Source organism: Dama dama, chromosome 14 (genome assembly GCF_033118175.1).
Source record: "Dama dama isolate Ldn47 chromosome 14, ASM3311817v1, whole genome shotgun sequence".
In the NCBI taxonomy this organism is placed as follows: domain Eukaryota; kingdom Metazoa; phylum Chordata; class Mammalia; order Artiodactyla; family Cervidae; genus Dama; species Dama dama.
Genome location: NC_083694.1, coordinates 51,298,857 through 51,324,214, shown reverse-complemented (window position 1 = coordinate 51,324,214; position 25,358 = coordinate 51,298,857). Strand labels below are relative to the sequence as shown.

The 25,358-nt window shown below is 41.8% G+C and overlaps 2 protein-coding genes across 2 annotated transcripts; both read left to right on the top strand.

Moving 5' to 3' along the window:
- Positions 1-596: 596 nt before the first annotated feature.
- On the top strand, positions 597-4,251 carry LOC133068869 (melanoma antigen preferentially expressed in tumors-like). The gene is made up of 3 exons (XM_061159800.1): positions 597-883; positions 1,837-2,409; positions 3,678-4,251. Exons 1-3 carry the CDS (start codon positions 597-599, stop codon positions 4,249-4,251), a joined length of 1,434 nt encoding a protein of 477 aa, XP_061015783.1.
- Positions 4,252-18,312: 14,061 nt separating this feature from the next.
- Positions 18,313-21,171, top strand: LOC133068868 (PRAME family member 8-like). Its single transcript, XM_061159799.1, has 3 exons — positions 18,313-18,599; positions 19,024-19,596; positions 20,598-21,171. Exons 1-3 carry the CDS (start codon positions 18,313-18,315, stop codon positions 21,169-21,171), a joined length of 1,434 nt encoding a protein of 477 aa, XP_061015782.1.
- The last annotated feature ends 4,187 nt before the right edge of the window (positions 21,172-25,358 follow it).

Genomic DNA, 25,358 nt, shown 5'->3' with positions numbered 1-25,358 from the left:
GCTTTGGTTTATGTCATTTAAAAAGATCTCGATCAACAAGATTTTATTTTTCAAAGAAAACATCTAAATTTTTGAAATTTTATTTCTCAACATTGAAAATAGTTTGTGAAAGTAGCATTCATATAAGGAGTATCTGTTTCATCTTTCCCAGAACACTAACTGTGGGAACTGACAGTAAAGGCTGTGTTGGGCTACATGAAGCTATTATTCCTATAGTTTTAAGGCTTTAAGTGATGATTTAAAGTTTTCTCCCCCATAAAAAGGTGGAGCTTAACATTCAGCTCATGGTACAAGTTTCCCATGAGCAAAGTAGTGGATGGAAATGGATGGACTAGTGGGTTGTGTTTCTTCCTCCTTGGTCCTTCCTAGATGCTTGTTCTGGTGCCTATAGGGGCAGAGCTATGGTTTTCTGCCCACTGAGCCCAGAGTGAAATTGTACAAAAACTGAGGATCTTCTTCCACTGCCAGAGCAGTGACTTTGACTGTTAATTCCTCTGAAGGGTGGGGAGACAGATGAAGGGGTGTTCATGCTTACCTGAGAAAGATGCCTTGTTCCCTGCAAGTTCTCACAGGATTCCTTTAGGAGCAGATTCAGGATGAGTGTCCAGAACCCCCTGAGACTCCAGAACCTTGCAGGAAAGAGCCTACTAACTGATGAAGCCTTGGCCATTTCTACTCTGGAGTATCTGCCCATTGAGCTCTTCCCCCAACTCTTCATGGAAGCATTCTGTGGAAGACACAGAAAGACCTTAAAGGCCTTGGTGCAAGCCTGGCCCTTTGTCCGCCTGCCTCTGGGGGGCCTGATGCAGACGCCTCATCTGGGAACCTTACAAGCAGTGCTGGATGGACTTGATGTCCTTCTTGCACAGAAGGATCAGCCCAGGTGAGTCTGATGCAGGTAACCTGGTAGGATATGGGTAGTCCTGAAGAGACAGCCGAAGTCAGGAGTGAAGAGAGTGAGTCGCTCAGTCATGTCCGACTCCATGCAACCCCGTGGACTGTAGTCCATGGAATTCTCCAGGCCAGAATACTGGAGTGCGTAGTCTTTCCCTTCTCCAGGGTATCTTCCCAACCCAGGGATCAAACCCAGATCTCCCACATTGCAGGCAAATTCTTTACCAGCTGATCCACAAGGGAAGTCAAAGAATACTGGAATGGGTAGCCTGTCTCTTCACCAGTGGATCTTCCTGACCCAGGAATAGAACCGGGGCCTCCTGCATTGCAGGCAGACTCTTTACCAACTGAGTTATCAGGGAAGTCAGGAGAGTAGACGGCAAATCGATGGGCCAGTGGCCTCTGATGATGCCAATGAAGAAATAGAGATTTGATCATTGCTGAGCTCACTTTGAGAAATACCAGATAGCACTAGTGGTAAAGAACTTGCTTGCCAATGCAGGAGACGTAGGAGATGTGGGTTCAATCCCTGTTTCAGGAAGATTCCCTGCAGGAGGGCATAGCAACCCACTCCAGTATTCTTGCCTGGAAAATTTCATGAACAAAGGAACCTGGGTTACAACTCACGGGGTCGCAAAAGAGTTAGACATGACTGAAGGGACTAAGCACATGTCCTTCAGCAGTGCATCAGTGTCCAAGATGCAAGGGAATCTGAAAGTATGTCCCAGCCTCCTCCCAGGGATGCATAAGGCACGAGAAGTATAAAGCTAGGGGAAATGAAAGGGGGAAAGGAGATGAAGGAAGGTGAGGCAGAGACAGAAGAGGGCAAGGCAGCAGGTGATGTCAGGAATATGAAGTAAAAACTCAGATGGGAAGTCAGAGTGTTGCCTAAATTATGTGTGGATCTTAAACCATCCTTGCCAATCTGCTGTTTCCCCACAGGAGGTGCAAACTGCGTGTGCTGGATTTAAGGAATTCTGGCCAGGACTTCTGGAGAATGTGGTCTGGATCCAAGATCCATGTGTCTTCAAGCTCATCAATGGTACCATGCGCTGTGGACAGTTTGAGAGCTGAGAAACCCTTGGCTCCCTTCAAGGTGTTCATAGAACTTCACCTCAAGGAAAGGAGCATGGATGGATTCCTCACCTACCTCCTAAAGTGGGTGGAGGAGAGGAAAGCTTCCATACACCTGTGCTGTAAGAGGCTGAGGATTCTTTCATTTCCCATGGAAAATATTATGAAGGTCCTGAGCATGGTGCGACTGGACTGTATCCAGGAGGTACACGTGAATTGCACCTGGTATTTGCCCACCCTGGCCATGTTTGCTCCTCTCCTGGGCCAGATAAGCAAAGTACAGAGACTCCTCATCTCCCACATCCACCTGCCAGCTCCCATGGAGCAGGACAAGCAGCACGTTGTCAAAATTACATCTCAGTTCCTGAGGATGCACCACCTCCGGGATCTTCATCTGGAATCCCCCTTCTACCTTGAAGGCTGCCTGGACCAGATGCTCAGGTGAGTATGCATGGCTGACCAGGTAACAGTAAACAACACTAGGATATCAAATGCACTACCCTCTTTGCTGTTCTATCCCGAACTGTGGTATCACACAACCATTCAAATCAAGGTAGTGGTCCAAACTGGGACAGAAGTTCTGGAAAGGGACATTCTGTTAGGAAGCTATAGACTAGGGGTTAGAATATAGTGGGGTGGGTATTTGATTTTTAGTTAGTGTTATCTTTCCTAGATGACTTAGGAAAATGGGTAAGGGAATGTGGCATCGGAGATGGACAACTCAACCAGGCCTGAGCATTTATAAACCGAAGCTGTGTGTCCTCCAGTTCTGTGACCACTATAAGCCTATTTCAAATATCCTATCTGTAAAAGCTTGTTTGTGGATCCAGATAATGTAATTAATATATGGAAAATAAATGATCCTGGAGTTGATAGTAATAGAGCCGGGGTCAAAGGGATCATAAAATTTGGTAGATAGTTTGCAGGTAAAGCAGAATGTAAGTGAGCCCCTGCAGACTGTCAGCCTCAGTGGATGTCATGGGATCTTGCCCAGGTTGGTCCTCTACACATGTCACCCAGAAGCCTCACCTGCCTGAGATGGGTGCCCAGGGCCTAAGCATGATGGGAAGGAAGCCAGCCTGGGAAGCATTTTAAGTATATCTCTTACTTAACATTCAGTGATGTCCACTCTTGATTGAAGTAAGATGTCAGGCTCTCTTCTGAGCTTGTCCTAGTGCATTCCATTATCTTCATTCATCCTCATAAGGAAACAAAGTAAGTTTTACTCTGCTTGAGTAACAAGGAGAGAGAGCTTTTAAAATTCTATGTACTTTAAGGGATGGGATGGGGAGGGAGGTGGGAGGGAGGGTCAGGATGGGAACACATGTACACCTATGGGTGATTCATGTGAATGTATGGCAAAAACCATCACAATATTGTAAAGTAATTAGCCTCCAACTAATAAAAATAAATGAAAAAAAAGAAAAAAAAGAAAAGAAAATTCCTTAAAATGTCAAACTAAAAAATTAATAACTTGATCTTTTTCATGAATAAAAATATCTGCTAAAAAGGAAAAAAAAAAGATTCTATGTACTTGACCCAGTCACACAGAGAAGGTGAAATGAATGGTTGCAATGAGATTGGCCATTCTGGGTATTAATCCTTATTGGATCATTTGACCAAACTTGGATTTGGGCAGATCATTTATCTCTCAACTTGCAGTCAAGTTCCACCTCAGTTTCTAAGACCTAATTCCTCTTTCTCCCCAGGTGCCTGATGACCCCCTTGGATACCCTTACGATAACTCGCTGCCTCCTTACAGATTCAGACCTGACCCATCTGTCCCAGAGTCCAAAAATTAGTCAGCTAAAGGGCCTGAATCTGAGTGGTGTCACGATGACCTACTCTAGTCCTGAGCTCCTCCCAGCTCTGCTGCAGAAAGTTTCAGCCACCCTCCAGGAGCTGTACCTAGAGCAATGTGGGATCAGGGACTTCCATCTGGAATTCCTTCTGCCAGCCCTGAGCCTCTGCATCCAGCTCACATCCTTCAGTCTGCGTGGAAACTTCCTGTCCATGGCCACAATGGAGAAGATGCTGCGACACACCTCCGGCATGCTCAGTTCAAGTCGAGAGCTGTACACTGTCCCTCAGGAGAGTCTCAGCTGTCAGGGGATCCTCCAACCAAGTAGACTTGCCCAGTGTCGGACTGAACTGCTGGAGATTCTGAAGGACTTGGGACGTCCCAGGACCATCTGGATTTGCTTCACCCCCTGTCCACACTGTGGAGATAACACATTCTATCATCCTGAGCCCATCATATATAGCAGTAACACCCTTACCTAGTTGGGTGCATCGATGAAAAGCTTTTTTCTGAGTACTTGGAAACTGAAATCTAGGACAAAGTACATCGTGAAGGGAAAAGAGACCCGTGGTGTCAGACATCTTCTCTGTGTGAGTGTGACAAGGAAATGTGATCTTGCAGGGAGCTAGATTGCAGGGGGAAATGTAGTCTCCGTGGCAGTGGAATATTTGTGGACATGTGTCCTGTAGAGTTAGAAATAGGAACCTAAATTTCTTTAGGTGGATTTGAGGTTGAGACTCACATATTGAAGCTCTCCCTGGGTAGATGGTTATAAAGAAATGGTCAGAAATAAAGAGACCCTTATTGTAAGCCTACTGCTGCTGCTGTGCATGATGTATTGTCTTAATTTTTCAGTTCATACCACAAGAATTTCCAAACACTGATTTTTTTTTTTAAAGCCACTGAGTTGTCTATGATCCAAAACCTTACCACTCCTACCAGTTCCTTATTCTATCTGGAGCATCTCTGACCTTCTTGCTTACTTCTGGAGCTGTTCATTGGGTTTATACACTGAACGGAACATAATGTATACAGTGAGCCACTCAACTGCAGATCCCAGGAGGACCCTCACTACTGACTCAGGCCATGACCCTGAACATGAGCAGTCCTTGTGATTGTCTTGGTCCTTCCATAAGGCAAAAATATAGGAGTAGGTTGCCATTTCCTCCTCCAGGGGATTGTCCAGACCCAGGGATCAAACCCCAGTCTCCTGTGTCTCCTGCATCGCATGCTGGTTCTTTACGAACTGAGTCACCTGGGAAGTCACTTTTCTGTAAATGTTAGCTTACTAAATAATTGTGTGACTAAATAATATCCATTTAAATACCTAAGATATAAATGCTCTTCAAAAAATTACAAAGGATATAACTATTTTGTTTGGAGTTTTAATTAATCTTTAAAATTTTAGTTTTATTTTAATGTGGATTTTTCAAAATGTTTAACTTGATTAGGCATCTCAATAACATAGGACTTAGAAACTGAGTTTGACAATCAATGAGCATCAGTTTTTCTTCTGTTTAGAAAATATTTAGTATAATAAAATTTGAAAGCAGGAAGGGTTACAGTTATATTTGTAAAAGTAGATTTTCTTTTTTAGAGCAATTTTTGATTCAAAGTAAAACTGAGAAGAAAGTACATTGAGGGCTCATTAACACATGACCCCACAACACGCACAGCCACTCTACTTATCAGCGTCTTCACTGGTTCCTACTGTCCTCAGCTCTGGACATTAAAGGAGTTTTTCCACAAAGGGGAGGCCAGGCCAGGGCCTCTGAAGCCACTGCAGGTCCCTATGTTCTTCCTTGATTTGTGTCAGGCAACCAATGGGGTGTGGTTTGACTTTCATCTCCCATGACATTTCTATAGATCAAAGCAGGCAATCTGGTGTCACTTGGATGACAACAACATGGTACTAGGTCTCATTTTTTCTCATTTCCTTCTGTAAAGCACAATTCTCAAAGTCTGAAGGCTGTGATGTGTGAGAAGACTAAATTGCAAAATTTCCAAAGAATATTCATCCCTTTCCCTGGCCTCAGCCAAAATGGGGGGATCCTCCACTTCCCACCCAAATTGCTTCTCATCTTTGCATCCAGAATGGACGTTAACTACCAAGTGAAATAAGTCAGATGGAGAAGGATAAATATGGTATGACATCCCTTGTATGTGGAATCTAAAAAGAAGTGATAAAAATGAACTTACTTTCAAAACAGAAAGAGGCTCACAGACTTAGAGAATGGTTGCCCTGGGGGAAGGATCGGAGAAAGGGGTATAGTTAGAGAGTTTGGGATGGATATGTACACACTGCAGTATGTAAAATGGAGAACCAGCAAGGAGCTTCTGTACAGCACATGGAATTCTGCTCAATGTAAGGTGGCAGCCTGGGTGGGAGAGAAGTATGGGGGAGAATGTACACACGTACATGTATGGCTGAGTCCCCTCACTGTTTACCGGAAACTGTCACAACAGTGTTTGTAAATCTGCTATGTGTATGTGAGTCACTCAATTGTTAATCACTCAGTAGCGTCTGACTGTTTGTGACCCCATGGACTATAGTCTGCTAGACTCCCCTGTCCATGGAATTTTCCAGGCAAGACAACAGTACTCAGATTGGATTGGCAATGGAATGGATTCTCATTTCCTTCTCCAGGAGATCTTCCTGACCCAGAGATCAAACCTGGGTCTCCTGCATTGCAGGCAGATTCTTTACCATCTGAGCCATCAGGGAAGCCCCAAATTGACTTTACCCCAATTCAAAATAAAATTAAAAACAACAAAACAGAATGAATGCTATTCACTCTCTCTCTCCAAACTTCCTTTGGCCACTCTGTACCCTTGGAGTGGGGGTGGATCAGTCAGTGTAGCCTAATGCAGGTCAGTGTAAGAAAGTTCCAATTTTTTAGGAATTCACAAGCACAAATCCAGGCCTGCAGTGACCCTCAGAGATCTAGACACAAGTGCCCAGACTTGAAAAGACACAGCTCCATGACAGCCAAAGTACATGATCTCCAGCTTATCTGCAATTTCCCTCAGCCACCCTCATTTTGGGCCCTACATCAGCTCTTCTTCTTGTCCCTCTGTTAAAAGGTAGAAGATTTGTAAAGGGAAAGATATACCCAACTGAATGCAGCATTCCAGAGAAAAACAAGAAGAGACAAGGCCTTCTTAAGAGAACAATGCAAAGAAATAGAGAAAAACAATAGAATGGGATACACTAGAGATCTCTTCAAGAAAATTGGAGTGATCAAGGGAACATTTCATGCAAGGATGGGCAAGGACAGAAATGGGATGTAATAAAAACAGAATCGAGGAAGAAGAGGTGGTAAGAATATACAGAAGAACTATATAAAAAGGGTCTTAATGACCCAGATAACCACACTGTTGTGAACACTCACTTAGAGCCATACATCCTTGAGTGAAGAATCCTTAGGAAAAATTACTAGGAACAAAATTAGTGGAGGTGATGGAATTTCAGCTGAGTTATTTCAAATCCTAAAGATGATGCTGTTAAAATGATGCACTCAATATATCAGCAAATTTGGAAAACTTAGCAGTGTTCAGAGGACTGGAAAAGGTCAGTTTTTATTCCAATCCCAAAGAAGGGTAATGCTAAAGAATGTTCAAACTACTGTACAATTGCACTCATTTCACATGTTATTAAGGTTATGCTCAAAATCCTTCAAGCTAGTCTTCAGTGGTAGATGAACATGTCCATGTTTTAAGGACATCAGGACAGCAATAGTTTGACAGTGAGGGGTTAATTATGTAGAAGCAGAATGAGCTTTATCTACAAGTACCATAATTTTCACAGATCATTGTGAAATAATACTTACTTACTTTACTAAAATAACAAAAGATTTTTAAAACAAATATAAATCACATAAAGGCAAAGAAATTCACAATCTGTTACCAAAAGCCACATTCTAAGAAAACTGTTTTCTTAACAGAGAGAGAAAACAAAATTCCAGTGTGTATCAGCTTACAGTTAATAACAAAATTTGTTTATCTGGTTAGTGTTAAAACATCTTTTCCATAAATTTGTAAGAAGTAGCAGTATTCTTCCAAAGACATCAGAGTGAAATCATAGAAGGCATGTTTAAAATGTGATTATATTGGAATTGACAAAGCAACCTGGTCATTGCTGTGACACGTAACTCTTTAATATGATAACTAGAACTATAATTGACAATATTTTATCAGGACATATCAAATCTTCAAGAATTCCACCTAATTTTTAGGATATCTGTATTAGCAACATCAATCTTACAGTATAACCTAAGAAAACTTACCAGTCCTCCAACAATACTTTGCATGTAATTTAACATGTCAAATGAACTCATGCAGTTTAATATTTCTCTTTGGGATGTCTCAGGGGCCTTTTGAAGCACCCGAAAGTCAGCTAGAGGTCAAAAGAACTTCATTAGAATGTAATTTTAGGAAGTTCTGCCAAAAAATGTCAAAAGGGTTTATAACACTCATTCAGATAGGACAATATAAGGTCACTGTGAAACAACAGTTATTCACTTAGCCAAAGTAACAGAAGCTTTCAAAGGTAAACATGGAACAGATCACTTTAGAGGTAAAGAAATTTAAAATCCATTATCAAGGGCAGTTGAACATCTCAAGAAAACACAAAATTCTTTTCTTGGGGTCCACTTTCCATAGACCTCTTTAAAAAAACAAACACTTTGTTCAATTAGAAACAACCACCTTTAAGTCAGGCCTACTTTCTTTTTCCTTAATAAAATGTAATTTCATTTTTTATACCTTTTTTTTTTTACTAAAAACACACATACTACTTTCCTTAAGTAACCATAAACTGTCCTTCATATTAGCATTCTGTAGACTGGTGAACATAAATACCAGTGATAATTTCTAAAAACATTTGCTTTGTTATAGAGAACATCTCAGGATGGCACCAAGCATAATTATTAATAGTCCAAAATCTCTTTAGTTTCGCTGTAAGAGGGAGTTAGTGCTTAGTGATTAATGTTTCAAAATCTTATTTTACTTGGAAATGACCTAGCTATTCAATAAATTTTCATCACTTAGTTTAGGACAACCCTAGAAATTCAAGTTACCCCAGTCTGGAGAGACTCTTTTAGACAGACATCCTTAAAGTATAATTTTTCTTCTTTTTTTTTTGATGTATGATGATTCATACTTTTGAAAATATTTTCACATTCATTCTTTTATTTGATCTTCACCAAATGTTGTAAGATAAGTAAGACAAATATTACCCCCATTTTATAGATAATCAAAAAATAATAACAAATCTGAGCAAATGAACTGACCAGCTCTAGTTTCACTGGAAGGTCATAAAGTAGTTTAGAGCAGAGAATCCAGGCTACCTGGATCATAATGGGATCCCCTAACACACTTTGCAAAATTATTTCAAAAAACATGAAAGTTCTTGATCTTTTTGGGCTTCAGGAGTTTTCATCCTTTGGTATTCCTGTTCAGTTTCTTCTGATAGGGCCTTCCTTACCCTTTAATGTCCCTCCTCTGCTTCATACCCCTGGAAAACACACACTGGTTAGATCTCTCCTCTTCCAGGAAGCCCTATGAATCTGCCAAGAACTGCCTTCCACTGCTACCTACAGAGATCTGACTGTAACAGTTTAAGTATAATTATTCTTAAAAGAGTTTATCTAAAATCTCGTCTCATTTATATATTTTGTCTGTTTTAAAAGTTTCTTTACTTGAGTTACTTTCCTTGTTGGCAAATTTAGCTTAAATTAAATCTAGGCACAATAAAAGCATTACACAATGCTGATAACTCAAGATATGATTAGATTAGCAAACAAACATTAATACCTGATATTTAATATTGACTATTTCCCAGTACATGTGAACCTGAAATTCATTTAGGTTAGTTTCTCTTATAACTGTTTGATTTGTTAAGTGCTTACTTTTCTTTAAGCCAATTGAATTAGAACTCATTTACAAATGAAACTCAGCAATATTATGCAAAAACAAAGACACACATTGAGACATAGATAAATCCAGGGAGACAGCCAGAGATCTAATAGCTTTCTGCTTGAGTTTAAAATGTCTCTTTGACTCTTACCCCCATCCCTCCTTGTCTTGAAATTCTAATTTGCCCAAGGCTGAGGTCTCAGGCAAAGTATTTCAAGGACATGGCAAAGGTTGCATGCTGTGCTAAGTCCCTTCATTTATCTCCAGCTCTTTGTGACCCCAAGGACTACATCCTGCTAGGCTCCTTTGTCCATGGGATCCTCTGGCAAGAGTACTAGAGTGGGCCACCATGCTTCCATCCAAGGGATCTTCTCAACCCAGGGATTAAACCCATATCTCTTGTATCTCTTGTGTCTCTTGCATTGGCAGAAAGATTCTCTCCCTTCAGCCCCATCTAGAAAGCCCAGGCAAAGTTTAACTTCAAGTTTTTTTCTAGGCAGGCCTTTTTAATGAGCTAGCTGTTTTATTGCATATGCAAGAAGAACTGATTTTGCAGTTTCAAAGGAACTAAAAATCAATTTAACCAGTTTTCTCCAGAGTCTAAAGAATATCCTGGCCATCCTGTGTCAAAAAAGTTATCTTTCCTTTCTGTAGTCATAGTTTTACAGCTAAAATACAGACCCAACAGTGCTCAAATTGACTGTGATAATAGGGGCAGATAGAAACCTACTAGAGTGGGGGAAGGAGTGGGGGAAACTAAGTTCCCCATCTTCCCTGAGAGATAGGGGAAGTTAGAAGGGGATTAGCTGATAGAGAGAGAGAGAGAGACAGGGAGAGATGGGGGGGGATAAGGTGGCAACTGGACAAAGAAAAGAGAGAGAAAGGGGAGTTAGGGTTGTGGGCCAGCTCAAGAGAGAGTCGACTTCAAAAAGGGAGACTTGATCACCTGAAGTATAATTTTGCCATTGTAACATGGACAATGGTCTTCACAAATTGCATAATTCTTTTTCCAATTTTAACTTCTCTTCAGACAATTTTAAGTTAGATTCATGTACTCTAAAGTAGGCAGAGAGGAGGGCCTAGCCTCTCACCTAGTGCAGTACATTCTCCAACCAATGGACATGAGTTTGCGCAAGCTCTGGGAGATGGTGAAGCACAGGGAAGCCTGGTGTGCTGCAGTCTATGTGATTGCAGAGGGCGATACACAACTGAGCAACTGAATAACAGCAACATCTTATCTATAGTGCTAGAAGACTTGCACTCACAGGAGGCAGTCACTCACAGTCAGGGCGGTGTCCAGGCAGGTTAGAAGCAAGGTCAGAGGCTTGCTCTGCTCTGTCTCTGAAGGCCAAACAAGGCTAATTATTTAATTTCCCTAACACATGCATGCAAGGTTATTTATATCCATGGGAGAATATGGTGAAAGGAATCTTCCCCAAAGTGACCAAGAGGGAGAACACCCTTCAGTGAGTCTTCATCTTGGTGGCCAGTGGTATACAAGAATAACTTGTGCACCAAATAAATATGGTAGAAGAGAGGCATGGATAATTCTTGAAGATGGAGAAAGGGTCTCCCTTTATTTGCGACCTTAAACTTCAAACGAATCTTTGTGTGATGCAGCTCAAAGTTGAAGTCATCCTGAACATGGTAGAACATTCAACACCAATAAGAGCTTCTGTATTTAGTGCAGGGAAGGTGTTGGTGTTTATAAACAGAAAAACAGAATTTTATTTCTGTGCCTAACGGTGTCACCTTGATCAGAATCTGTGTTGAACATAGCTACTTTTGAGGAAACAGTAGTGGTCTAAATACACTTGGAAACGAGGCAGGGAAAATAAGATGTGGCTTCTAACACCCCTGAAAAATGACTAGGGAAATTTGCTATCTGTAAAATGTCATCAGTGAGATAAATAAATAAATAAATAAACAAATCTCACCTGGCAGCAGCTGCCTCTGGATGGCAAGGTTATTTGGGACTGCCCCAAGTGTATTTCTTCTCTGGCTCCAAGTTCCCAAAGAGCCTACAGTGCTGACCCTCAATACCTCTCAGTTTTGGAAAGGTCTGAGAGAAGGACTCATCCTCTCTCTCTCCTCACATTTTTAGGCTTATTTTTTTTCATGCAGTGTGTTGTGCTGATGCCAAGATTCTGGGGAAAAAAGTGCCATTTAAGGTGACGGTGTTTCCAGAATCTGTCTGACTCACTCCTTTACTTTCTCAACATCACCAGGAATAACATTTCTAATTTCTCTCTTTCCAAAAAAAAAAAAAAAAAGAAGAAGAAGAAGAAGAAGAACAGAAAGAAATATTCATTTTAGATTATTGTCATCATTAGTGCATCACTTAGGAATTCCCAGCTTCAAACTGTCCACACACACTTTTATTTTTCAGGGTGATTTTGACCTGTCAACCTTGAGAGAACACTTGGCTTAAGGCTGGAAAACCAATCACATCCCCAAAGCTCTTCCTTTGCTGCCTGAATAGGTTCACAACCTCCTATGTTTTCTACTTAACACCTGAGTGACAAGTTGATACAGGAATGGGTATTTTTTTTTTCCCCTTTTGGGAACAACACCATTGTGTTCATGAAGCTGTTTTAATTCAGGGATTTTTTTGACAATTTTGATTTGACCAAAGATTCCAAACAATGATATTTTCAACTTTTGCTTTTTCTTGTCCAATGGCAGGACCAATAATCACTTTCTTATTTGACTCCTAAGAATATAACTGTCTGTATTGGTAGAATTGGTATCAGTATTTGTGAAGTGAATCCTTGAATCAGTCCTTGATTACCCATTCATCCCATCATTCTTTGTCGCCTGAATGTATATCTGATCCAATCAACTAACCTAGAGAAAAATGAAGATCCAATGGGACCTCAGTAATCTAATCAGGTGACCATTACTGATTGGTTTAGCAGTGGGATGGAGGGATGATGGGAATAGAAAGGCCTGTTAGAAGTTTCAAGCTCTGGAGAAGAGAAGCAGACTTTTCTAGCTCTAGAGACACCAGCTGGGTTCTCCACAGAGTCTGAGGTCTGAGTATCCTGCCAGCCACATCAGAGCAGTAAGTAATCACCTTCAGATAAGGGCACCCTTTTATCTTACTTATGGTTAGCTAATCTTGCAAGGAGACATGTATCTCTGGATGGTAGGGAGGGTTTTCAAAAGATTGTTTCTTTCCAATTAATATATTTTAGGTTTTGGTTTTGCCTCTCATTGTAGTTTTGCCTGAATCTGAAACATTTTAATTTGTGTTTTAGTTGATAACATTTTCCAGTCAAAGCTCCTCTAAAAAATAAAGCTTAAGAAGAAAAAAAAATTTGGGAAAAAGCAAGGCAAGAATGCTTCCTTATAAAAGCTTTGAGTTCCCTAAGGTCAGGGTTCCTAAGCTGTGAAGTAAACCTGGTGTAAGAACACCATCACCTGTGGGTCTCTGTAGTTCCCATGAAAGAATCATAGCTAAAATGAGGTTCATTCTGTTTACTGTGCTATAATAATAAAGTTTTTTTTTTAAGCCATGCTGTGGGGCATGAGGTATCTTAGTTCCCTGACCCTTCATAGATCATAATCTTGTCATGGCACAAGGGCTTCAGTAACTCAGTGAAAGTAGGAGACAGTCCATGCAGGACCACCCAAGACAGGTGGGTCATACTGAAGAATTCTGTGAAAACATGGTCCACTGGAAAAGGAAATGGCAAACCACTTCAGTATTCTTGCCTAGAGAACACCATGGATAGTATGAAAAGGCAAAATGATATGACACTGTAAGATGGGCCCCCCAGATGAGGAGGTGTCCAATATGCTGCTGGTGAAGAGTGGAGGGCCATTACTAATTCATCCAGAAAGAATGAAGTGGCAGGGCAAAAGTAGAAATGACCCTCAGCTCTGGATAAGTCTGGTAGTGAAAGTAAAGTTCAATGCTGAAAAAAACAATATTGCATAGGAACCTTGAATGTTAGGCCCATGAATTAAGGTAAATTGGATGTGGTCAAGCAGGAGATGGCAAGATTGAACATGGACATTTTATGAATCAGTGAACTGAAATGGATGGGAATGGATGAATTTAATTCAGGTGACCATTGTATCTACTACCTTGGGCAGGAATCCCTTAAAAGAAGTAGAGTAGCCCTTATAGTCAACAAAAAGAGTCTGAAATGCAGTGCTTGGGTGCAATATCAAAAACAACAGAATAAACTTGATATGATTCATTCAATAGCATAGTAATTCAAGTCTGTGCCCCAACCACAATGCCAAAGAAGCTGATGTGATCAGTTCTATGAAGACATGCAACACCTTCTAGAACTAACATCAAAAAAGTTGTCCTCTTCATCATAGGGGATTAGAAAGAAAAGTAGGAAGTCAAGAGATACCTGGAACAATAGGCAAGTTTGACCTTGGAGTACAAAATGAAAGACAAAAGCTAATATAGTTTTAAGAGAACAAGCTGGTCATAGCAAACACCCTTATCCAACATTCCAAAACATGACTCTGCACATGGAATCACCAGAGAATCAATACCAAGATCAGATTGATTATGCTATTTGCAGTCAGAGATGGAGTAGCTCTATACAGTCAGTAAAAACAAGGCCTGGAGCTGACAGTGGCTCAGATCATGAATTCCATGTTGCAAAATTCAGGATTAAATTGAAGAAAGTAGGAAAAGCCACTAGACCATTCAGTTATGACCTAAATCAAATCCCTTATGATTATACAGTAGAGGTGAAGAGTAGATTCAAAGGATTAGATCTGGTAGACAGAGTGCCTGAAGAACTATGGACAGAGGTTATAACATTGTACAGGAGGGAGTGACTAAAATCATCCCTAAGAAAAAGAAATGCAAGAAAGCAAAGTGATTGACTGAAGAGCCTTTATAAATAGCTGAAGAAAGAAGAGAAGTGAAAGGTAAGGGAGAAAGGGAATGATATACTCAACTGAATACAGAGTTACAGAGAAGAGCAAGGAGAGATAAGAAGACTTTCTTAAAGGGAAATGCAAAGAAATAGAGGAAAACAATAGAATGGAAGAGACTAGATATCTCTTCAAGAAAATTGGAGATATCAAGAAAACATTTCATTCAAAGGTGGCCTCAAGAAATGACAGAAACAGTATGGACCTAAGAGAAGCTGAAGAGATTAAAAAGAGAAGGCGAGAATACATGGAAGAAGTATACATTAAAAAGTCTTAATGACCTGGATAATCACGATGGTATGATCACTCACCTAGAGCCAGACATCCTGGAGTGTGAAGTCAAGTGGGCCTTAGAAAGAATTACTATGGACAAAGCTAGTGGTGTGAGATGATGTAAGATATGATGCTGCTAAAGTGCTGCACTCAATATATCAGCAAACTTAAAAAAACTCAACAGTGACCATAGGGCTAGAAAAGATCAGTTCACTCCAATCCCAAATAAGGCAATGCCATGGAATGCTCACTGTACAGTGAGTACCACACACTGTACTCACTTCACATAATAGCAAATTTATGCTAAAAAATCTTTCAATCTAGCCTTCAGCAGTACATGAGCCAAGAAGTTGCAGATATTCAAGCTGGGTTTCAAACAGGCAGAAGAATCAGAGATCAAATTGCCAACATTCCTTGGATCAGGTAGAAAGCAAGGGCGTTCCAAAGAACATTTACTTTTTATTGACCACACTAAAACCTTTGACTGTGTGGATCACAAAAAATTGTGGAAAAATCTTAAAGGGATGGAAGTACCAGAAAGCCTACCTGTCTCTTGAGAAACCTGTATGGGGGTCAAGAAGTATCCTTAGAACTAGAAATGGAAAAATTGATTGGTTCCAAACTGGGAAAGAATTAAGGCAAGACCATATATGGTCACCTTGCTTATTTACCTTCTATGCAGAGTACATCACAGGAAAAGCTGGACTGGATGAGTCACAAGCTAGAATCAAGATTGTCAGGAGAAGTATCAGGAAACTGAGATATGGAGATAATACAGAAAATGAAGAGGAACTAAAGAAACTCCAGATGATGGTGAAAGAGAAGAGTGAAAAAGGTGACTTGAATCTCAACATTAAATAAACTAGTTCATGGAATCCAATCCCATCGCTTCATGACAAACAGAATGGGAAAAAGTGAAAGCAGTAACAGATTTTATTTTCTTGGGCTTCCAAATCCTTACAGATGGTGACGGAAGCCATGAAATTAAAAGGTGCTTACTCCTTGGAAGGAATGCCATGACAAACCTAGGCAGCATATTAAAAAGAGACACCACTTTACTGACAAAGGTGCACATAGTCAAAGCTATGGTTTTTCCCATAGTCATGTATGGATGTGAGAGTTGGACCTTATGGAAGGCTGATGGCTGAAGAATTGATGCTTTTGAACAGTGGTGTTGGAAAGTCTCTTGAGAGTCCCTTGGACTGCAAGGAGATCCAATCAGTCTATCCAAAAGGAAATCAGTCCTGAATATTCATTGGAAGGACTGATGTTGAACCTGAAACTCCCAATACTTTGGCCATCTGATGAGAAGAGCTGACTGATTTGAAAAGACCCTGATGCTGGGAAAGATTGAAGGCAGGAGGAGAAGGGGATGACAGAGGATGAGATGGTTGGATGGCATCACCGACTCAATGGACACGAGTTGAGAAAGCTCCGGGAGTTTGTGATGGACAGGGAGGCCTGATGTGCTGCAGTCCATGGGGTCACAAAGAGTCAGACATGACTGAGCGACTGAACTGAATTGAAGTGAAGTTGAGAGTGACTCCTCTGAGCCATTATCCTTTGCTATGTTTTTTTAAAAAAATTATTTTCCTGAGTTTTGGTTGCCATGCTCTTCATTGCTGTGCAGGCCTTTCTCTAGTTGTGGTGAGTGGGAGCTACTCTTCCTCGTGGTGCCCAGGCTTCTCATTGCGGCTTCTCTTATTGTAGAGCACAGGCTCAGTAGTTGTGACTCCTGGGCTTAGTTGCCCTGGAACATGTAGTATCCTCCTGGGTCAAAGATCAAGCCAGTGTCTCCTGCATCTGCAGGGGGATTCTTTACTCTGAGTCACTAGGGGAGTCTTCTTTTACTATCTTAATATCACCTTGAATAACATCTTTAAATTTCCCTGTTTCCAAAAAGTAAAAGAAACTTTTATTTTACATTGTTGTTTATCATTCACGTGGTCCCTTTAGAAATGCCCAACTCCAACCTGCCCAGACCCACTCTTACTTCTGAGAAGTAAGTGTCCTGAACTGTCCACCTTCAGAGAAGATGTGGCTTAAGGCTGGAAAAAAACAACCATATCCTGGACAGCTCTTCCCTTGCTGCCAGAACACACTCACAATCTCCTGTGTTTCCTACATAACACCTGAGTGAAAAGCTGATACATGGATGAGTACATTTTGTTTTCTTTAAGAGCAACATCACTGTTTTCATGAAGCTATTTTAATTCAGGGATATTTTGCTAATTTTGACTTCACCAAAATTCCCCCAATAATGATACTTTGAACTTTTGTTTCCTTTTGTATTCAATGTTAGCAACCAACAATCCTTTCCTGTCTGACTCCCAAGAGTTTAACTGTCCATATTGGTAAAATTCATTCTATGTTTGGGAAGTGAATAGGTCCTTTATTACCCAGATACCTGATCATTTTCTCCTTCCTGAATGTATATAAGATGCAATAAACTAACCTACAGAAAAAATGAAGATCCAATCAAGACCAATACAGTGGGAGGTCTATAACCTAATCAGATGTCCCTCTCTGATTGGTTTAGTAGTGGGACAGAGAGATGATGGGAATAGAATGGCCCTTAAAAGCCTCATGCACTGGAGAAGAGGTATAGACTTTTCTGGTTCTGGAGACACCAGCTAGGTTCTCCACAGGATCTGAGGTTTGAGCGCTCCACCAGCCACAGCAGAGCAGTAAGCTACCACCCTCAGATAAGGATGTCCTTTTCTTACTCATCGCTAGCTAGTGTTGAAGAGAGGCATGTGTCTCTGGATGGTAGGCAGGGTTTTCAAAAAGAATCATTTCTCTCCTATGAACACATTTCAGGTTTTGGTTTTGCCTCTCAGGGTAGTTTTGCCTGAATCTCAAACACTGTGATTTGTGATTTAGCTGGTATCACTTTAAATGTCTATACCAAGCAGATATTTTTAGTGAAATATATCAGTTTGGAATTTTATTTTATGAAATTTAAAATACATATTAGTATACAAATGGCATTCATCTTAGGAATAACTGACAGCGGAGGCTGTATGGATCCACATGACTCTCCCCTTCCCATAGAGTTAGAGCTCTAAGTGATAGTCAGAATATTTTCCCCAAATAAAGATGGAGTCAGTTTTCATGCACTTTAGTATGCATTCATTTCTAGATGCAAATGAATAAGAAAAGCGGTAGATGGACCCAAATGGGCTAGTGGTTGCCTTTGCCTCCTCAGTACTAGTAAAATGCATATTCAAAATACAGAAAGAGTCATCACTTTGTCTCCACTGAGCCTTGCTTAGTGTAATATGGCTAAGTGCCTCTCTTGTACTACTGCTAGATAAATGACCTTGGCCCTGAGTGGAGTCCTTGGAAGAGTAGGGAGACATTCTAAGGTGTGCTCCTGCATTGTCTAAAATGGATCCCTTGCTCCCTGACAGCGTCAACAGGAGTCATTTTGGAGCAGAGTCATGATGAGTGTCCACACCCCACCCAGACTCGTTGACCTGGCGGGAATGCGCCTGCTGAGGGACAATGACTTGGACTTTTCTACTCTGGAGAGTCTGCCCATAGAGCTCTTCCCACCACTCTTCCTGGAAGCCTTCCATGGGAGACGTGTTGAGACGCTGAAAGCAATGGTGCAAACCTGGCCCTTTGTCCGCCTGCCTGTGGGGGCCCTGATTGACCCACCTCATGTAGGGCCCCTACAAGCCATGCTGGAAGCACTTGATGCTCTGCTTGCCCAGAAGGTTCGATCCAGGTGAGTCTGACTCGGGTAATCTGGTAAAGTCCTGGGTGTCTCAGGGGAGACACCTGGGGTGGGGTAACAACATCTTCAGAGGGTTCTGAAACTGGCAATGAAGAAGCCTTGGCTCACTAGGGGAAATGTTTTCTGAAAGCATAAGAGCGCCTTTAAAGAAGGGGATCCTGAAAGAATATTCCCCAACTCCTCCCAGTCATGTTAGAGTTACTAGAAGTGAAGAATCAGAAAGGTTAAGAGGGGAATGGGAGATGGAGGAAATGGAGATGGAGGAAAGTGAGGCAGAGAGGGAAGAAGGCAAGGCAGCTGGTGACGTCAGGAATGTGACAGCACAGATGGGCAGTCTTCTGTCAATTTGTGAGGCTGTTTTTTTCTACCCTGTGAAGCTTTTACTGCATCCTCATCAATCTCCTTCTTCTCCCAGGAGGTGCAAACTGCGGGTGCTAGATTTACGAAATACTGGCCAGAACTTCTGGAACATGTGGTCCGGAGCCAGCAGTTATGGGTGCTCAAGCTCACGAATGGCACAAGTGACTGAGCCCAGGTCAATGACAAAGCAGCACTTGGCTCCACTGAAGGTTTTCATAGACCTGTGCCTGAAGGAAAAGACCCTGGACAACTTCCTCACCTACTTCCTTTGGTGGGTAGAGCAGAGAAAATCTTCCATCCACCTGTGTTGTAAGAAGCTGAAGATTATTTCAATGCCAATGGACAATATTGTGAAGATCCTGAGCATGGTGCAGCTGGGCTGTATCCAGGAGATGCAAGTGAGTTGCACATGGAATCTGTCCACCCTGGCCACATTTGCTCCTTTCCTGGGTGAGATGTGTAATTTGCAAAGACTGGTTCTCTTCCCCATCCACGTGTCTGCCTTCAAGAAGCAGGAAGAGCACCACATTGTGCAAATTACCTCTCAATTTCTGAAGCTGGGCCACCTCCGGGATCTCCATCTGGAGTCTCCCTCCTTCCTTGAAGGCCACCTGGACCAGATGCTCAGGTGAGTGTGGACCACTGGCTGGGTTACATTGAATACAACATTAGATGTCAAAAGCACAGTCTCCTCTGTTGCTCTCTCCTAGAGTGTGGTGATCCCAAACCACACAAATCAAGGTAGGAGGTTAAAGTGGTCTACTGGCTCTTGTGAGACACCCTGCTTGGAAGGTATGGAGTAATGACTGGGATGCTTGCATCCCAGAGTTTGCAATTTCCTCCTACCTTGAAGGTGTCCATGTCAAAATGGTAAAAATAAGATAATTAGAAATGACATTGAAGTTGGGAAACTACATTAGATCAGAGCATTCCTGAAGAAAATCTCCATGCTCCCAAGGTTTGTGCACACAGCGAACCTGTTCTAAATTCCCTCTGTGTAAAACATTGTATTGTGCTCTGGATAAGTTAATCCAGGTATAGGAGAAGAATGGTTCTGGAGATTGTGTTAATTGAGCTGAGAGAAAAGGATCATAAACACTGATAGAAAGCTTGCATACCATGCAGAAATGTCAGTGAGCCCTTTAGACAGGCATCACTGGGATCTTGTGTAAGTTGGTTCTTTATGTATGTCTCCCTACAGCCTCACCTGGCCAATGATAGGATCTGGAGCTCCACCTTGGCCTGAACGAAGCCTTACCTTACACCATTTTGAAATCTCATCTCCCCACACTAATATTCAGTAATGTCCACACTTGATGGAGACACTCTCTGGATCTCTTCATAGCATGTTCTAGTGATTCCATGATCTTCATTTATCTTTGGAGGGAAGTGGAATATGTTGTAATCTTCTTGATAGATGGGGCTAGAGAATCTTTCTGGTGTTATGAAGTGACTCAATACAGAAGTGAGGTTGACAAGGCTCAGACTAGGATGAGACTGGCGCATCAGTGTACTGATCCTCAGAACAGACAATCAGACAAAGCTCAGCCCTGTGGAAACCTTTTGTCTATCAGTTGTATGCAACTGGCACCCAAGTTCCCAAGAACTAATTGCTTGGTTTCTCCCCAGGTGCCTGAAGTCCCCCTTGGACAGCCTGTCAATAATCAGTTGCTGGCTTACAGAATCAGATTTGACCCACCTGTCCCAGAGCCCAGACATCAGTCAGCTAAAGAGCCTGGACCTGAGCGGTGTCACCATGACTGACTTTAAGCCTGAGCTCCTCCAATTTCTGCTGGAGAAAGTTGCAGCCAACATGCAGGAACTGGACTTTGACATGTGTGGGATCATGGACTCCCAGCTGGAGGCCTCCCTGCCTGCCCTGAGCCGCTGCTCCCAGCTCAGGTCCTTCAGCCTGTGTGGGAACCTCCTGTCCACGGCCGGCATGGAGAAGCTGCTGCAACACACCACTGTGCTGCCCTGTTTAAGGCAAGAGCGTTATCCTGCCCCTCAGGAGACTTACAGACCTTGGGGTGTTCTCCTGGAAGCGAGACTTGCCCAGCTTCGGGCTCAGCTGTTGGAGATTCTGAGAGACTTGGGACGTCTCAGGATCATCTGGATTAGCCTCAGCCCCTGTCCTCGCTGTGATGAGGCTGTATGCCATCACATGGAGCCCATTATATACAGCTGTCCTGCCCCTGCCTAGGGGGTTGCCTCTATCAGAAGCTTTCTTCTGTGCACCTTGAAATGGAAATCCAGAACTTGGGGACATCATGAAGGGAACACAGACCCAGGGTTTCAGACATCTGCTCAATGCAATTGGGAAAAGGAAAGGTGATAGTGGGGGTGGTGCAGGATTGCAGGGGGAAATGTAGATTCTGGGAGGGGATGGGACTTTCATGGACATGTGCTTCTAGCATCTGATATGAACCTGGGTGGTTACACGCTGGAGACCCATGTGTTGGAGTTACCCTTGAGGAGATTGTTGTAAAGAGTTGGTCAGGAAATGTCATAAGACACCCCTTATATATGGAATTTAAAAAGAAATGATACAAATGAACTTACTTGCAAAACAGAAAGAGACTCACAGACTTAGAAAACAAACTCAAGGTTGCCCAGGGGAAGGGATGGTTGGGGGCTTTAGGAAGGTCATGTGCATACAGCTATGTAGAGCGATAACCAATGGGAACCTATTGTATAGTACATGGAGCTCTGCTCAATGTTGTGTGCCAGCCTGGATTGGGGGGGGGGGGGTGTTGAGTGATACATGTATATATATGGCTGAGTCCTTTCACTGTTCATCTGAAACTATCACAACATTGTTAATAGGCTATACCCCAATACAAAATGTTTTTAGTGCTAAAAATATAAAAATACAATTCAAAAAAATTAAAAAAAAAGAAATTGTCAGGAATAAAGAGATCCTCCTGGTAAGCTAAACAGGAAAGAAATTTAAAATGAGACTGGATAAATGTATAGATGTGACATTTATTTTGTTGTAAAAGAAGACATAATGTGACATTGTCCTATCAAAAATAATTAACAGAAATAAATAAAGAGACGATCATGGAAAATCAACTGCTGTCTTCCATGATGTATTATTCTGTGTTCAGTTTATGCCTCCATTATCTCCAGCTACTGATAAAATTAGGCACAGTGTTGTCCATGATTCAAAACCTTACCATTCCTATAATTTCTTTTTTCTGTCTGGGGCATCTCCTGTGTTTGTATGTGTGTGTGTGTGTGTGTGTGTGTGTGTGTGTATGTATGTGTGTGTGTGCTTAGTCACCTAGTCATGTTTGACTCTCTGGAATCCCATGGACTGTAGCCCGCCAGGCTCTTCTATGCATGGGATTCTCCAGGCAAGAATTCTGGAGTGGGTAGCGATTCCCTTCTCCGCGGTATCTTCTTGACTCAGGTATCAAACCTTGGACTCCTGCAATGCAGGCAGAGTCTGTACTGTCTGAGCCACCATGTAAGCCCCGTGGGGCAATTCTCACTTCTGTGCTTATTTCTTTGGCTGTTCAGTGCATTGATAACACAAAGGGGAACACAGAGTGTATCCAATGACCTACTGGAATGAAGAGCTCTTGGCAGAGCTCTCACTGATGACTCAGGCCATGACCTGGGGCATGGGTATTCTTCATACTTGTACCAGGGGATGTACAAGTTGCAGTTGCTTTCCTTTCTGTGTGCTTTACTGCCAAAGGCAATCTCCTCAGTTCTGCAAGATGTTTTCCACACTGCCAATAAGGTTGAACCTGGTTCCCACCGTCCCATGCTTGTCATGGGTGAGTAGTGGTCCTCATGGATATACTCTAGTTGTGGCCAGGCATCAAAATTCCTTTTAGTAAATTGCTAAAAGAGCAAAAACATTTAACGTGCATTTATTATTTCCATACCACATTCCATATATATATAATTTTGGGTGGTTGGTAATATTGGAATAAATTGATAATTCCCATTACAATTCCAGTCCTTCCCTAACAGAAAGGTCATGTCTGGATATAAGAATGTTCAAATATGCAACAAATATGTGTTATGTATTACATATGCCTCACAGTTGGCTCTCCCTATCCTCAGCTCATCGTCCTCAGATTCAACCAACTACATATGATGCAGACTAAATTCACTGTTAAAAATACCCTCATCTAAGTGACCCTGAGCAGTTCAACCATGGGTTGTTCATGATTCACCAGTTATACAGACAAGTGAAGAGAGGTTGATATGATTACAGAGGCTGAACAGTCTCACTGTCTGCTGTCTGTTGCTTAGAGAACTAGGAAAGGCTATGGTATAATTCAGACATTAAGGTTGAAAATCAGGGGAAATGATGGCGGAGCTCTAAGTCAAGGCTAAAGGCCAGAGATCTAGGGCACCACTTGTGTATGTCCTGGAGTTTCAACGTTTAGGAACCAGAAACTCCAGTATTCATGGCCAAGAAGAGAGGGAGAGCAATTGCCCTTGTTCCATTCAGGCCCCCAGAAGATAAGACGATGCCCTCCTCCACTGGTGAGGCTGATATCTTGACTCAGTCTACCGATTCCAATGTTAATCTTCTCTAGGAATTCCCTTGCAGAGATCTGGGCATTTCATCTCACAGTGAAGTTGACACATAAATTTAATCCTCACAGTGTGTCTAAACAGAATGAAGCCAAATAAAGTTTCACTGCTAAGCATTCCGAGGCTGCAATTGTTTATTTGTGGAGGAAGGGGATATAGGGCTGAAATATAGCTCTTAGGCAGATCTTTGTTTCCCCCACAATGAATAGAATGATGCACACACAGTTTAAGAGATTTTTAGTAGGATTCAGTGAGATATTGCTTGTTGAGGGATTGGCTCTAGATTTATTTAGAAAGATCTCCTTATCATGAAAGAACTCCATGATGCTTTCCCCTCCCCCACATCTTCTCCTTCCCAGTGAACAGCATAAGTCTTTATTCCTCTATTGCTCACAACAGGGAGGAAAGCAAAACCCAGGGACTGAAATTGGACTCACATATTTCAGGGGGTCACCAATGAATCAGGGTTCACCTAAACTGTTCCAGTAGCCAGTTCAGGGGGATTGGGTGTGGGGGGAAATAAGAGAGACTGGATTCATCTTCAGTGATAGACATTCTGAGCCTTAGATCTCCTAGGTCACATGCTGGTAGATCAGGTCAGAGGAGAGAAATCGATTTCCTAATCAGGACTGTATACTTTAGAATGTTTAATAACTCTAGCTATCCTGGAGCTTCCCTGGTGGGCCAGTGGGTACAACTCCATGCTCCCAATGCAGGGAGCCTGAGTTCAATCACTGGTCAAGGAACTATATCCCATATTCTGCAACTAAGCTTTTACCTGCCACAACTAAATGATCCCTCAGGGGCGCAAGGGAGATCAAAGATCCTTCGTGCATTATTAAGATCCAGTTCAGTCAAATAATCAAAATAATAAATATTAAACAAAGAATTATACTGTCCTTTAAATGCCACTTGAGTACAAAATACTTGCACAGTGATGTAATCCTCCAATCCAGCAGATGTCGCCATTCCCTGCAGTGATTGCTGAGGAGCTGAGAATGAAAGAAGCAGCCATCTGCCATGTCTGCCACCCCTAAGCTGAACAAGGAGACAGGATTGGCCCCAGAGAGCTGAGGTGCACATGAAAGGAATGAATTTAGTGAGCCCAGAGGCTTGCATCTTCCCATACATACAAAACTAAATATAACCTGATATCTGGCTTTTCTTACCTCATAGTAATCTTTGATGTTCAGACTGCCTGCTCCCTTTGTTACAAACCTGTATATAGCCTGACTCTCCTTCCTGCCTCCTTGGAGCAATTTTCTCAGAGTTTCTGAAATGCTGTCTCCCTGCTTCGGGTCCTAAACATTTCCACCAAATAAAATAACTCTCTGCTTTCAGGTGGTGACTAATGTTTTAGCTGACAGTTTCCATGTAACACCTGGAACTCAGGTGAATGGGAACAGAACACTGTGGATTGGGAAAATGTCATGGAAGAGCATGTAAAATGATAAGAAATGCACAACCTAAAATAGGACAAATGTTTTATTTGGTGAATTTACAAAAGATTATAGCCAGAAAGGTGACTTCTCAGAAAGATCTGAAGAACTATTCAAAAGTTATAAGGGGGGCCAGAATACATAATGTCATCTGCTTAAAAAAATTCAGAAAATATCAAAAGATTACTGCATATTATAAAAATGACACATCTCAAATTAATGATTTTCATGTTTTTTAAAGTTGTTATTTATTTTTATGATTTTATTTTACCTTTTTTTTTTTTTGGCTCTTCTGGGTCTTCCTTGCTGAGCACAGCCTTTCTCTTGGTCTGGTGAGCAGGGGTTACTCTCTAGATGAAATGCATTGGTTTCTCATTTTGCTGGCTTCTCT

Excerpts from the sequence above, each read along its gene's own strand:
- LOC133068869 (XM_061159800.1), top strand. The coding sequence starts at position 597 with ATGAGTGTCCAGAACCCCCTGAGACTCCAGAACCTTGCAGGAAAGAGC. Across the intron at positions 884-1,836 it reads GCACAGAAGGATCAGCCCAG|GAGGTGCAAACTGCGTGTGC; the intron begins GTGAGTCTGATG and ends GTTTCCCCACAG. Across the intron at positions 2,410-3,677 it reads TGCCTGGACCAGATGCTCAG|GTGCCTGATGACCCCCTTGG; the intron begins GTGAGTATGCAT and ends CTTTCTCCCCAG.
- LOC133068868 (XM_061159799.1), top strand. The coding sequence starts at position 18,313 with ATGAGTGTCCACACCCCACCCAGACTCGTTGACCTGGCGGGAATGCGC. Across the intron at positions 18,600-19,023 it reads GCCCAGAAGGTTCGATCCAG|GAGGTGCAAACTGCGGGTGC; the intron begins GTGAGTCTGACT and ends TTCTTCTCCCAG. Across the intron at positions 19,597-20,597 it reads CACCTGGACCAGATGCTCAG|GTGCCTGAAGTCCCCCTTGG; the intron begins GTGAGTGTGGAC and ends GTTTCTCCCCAG.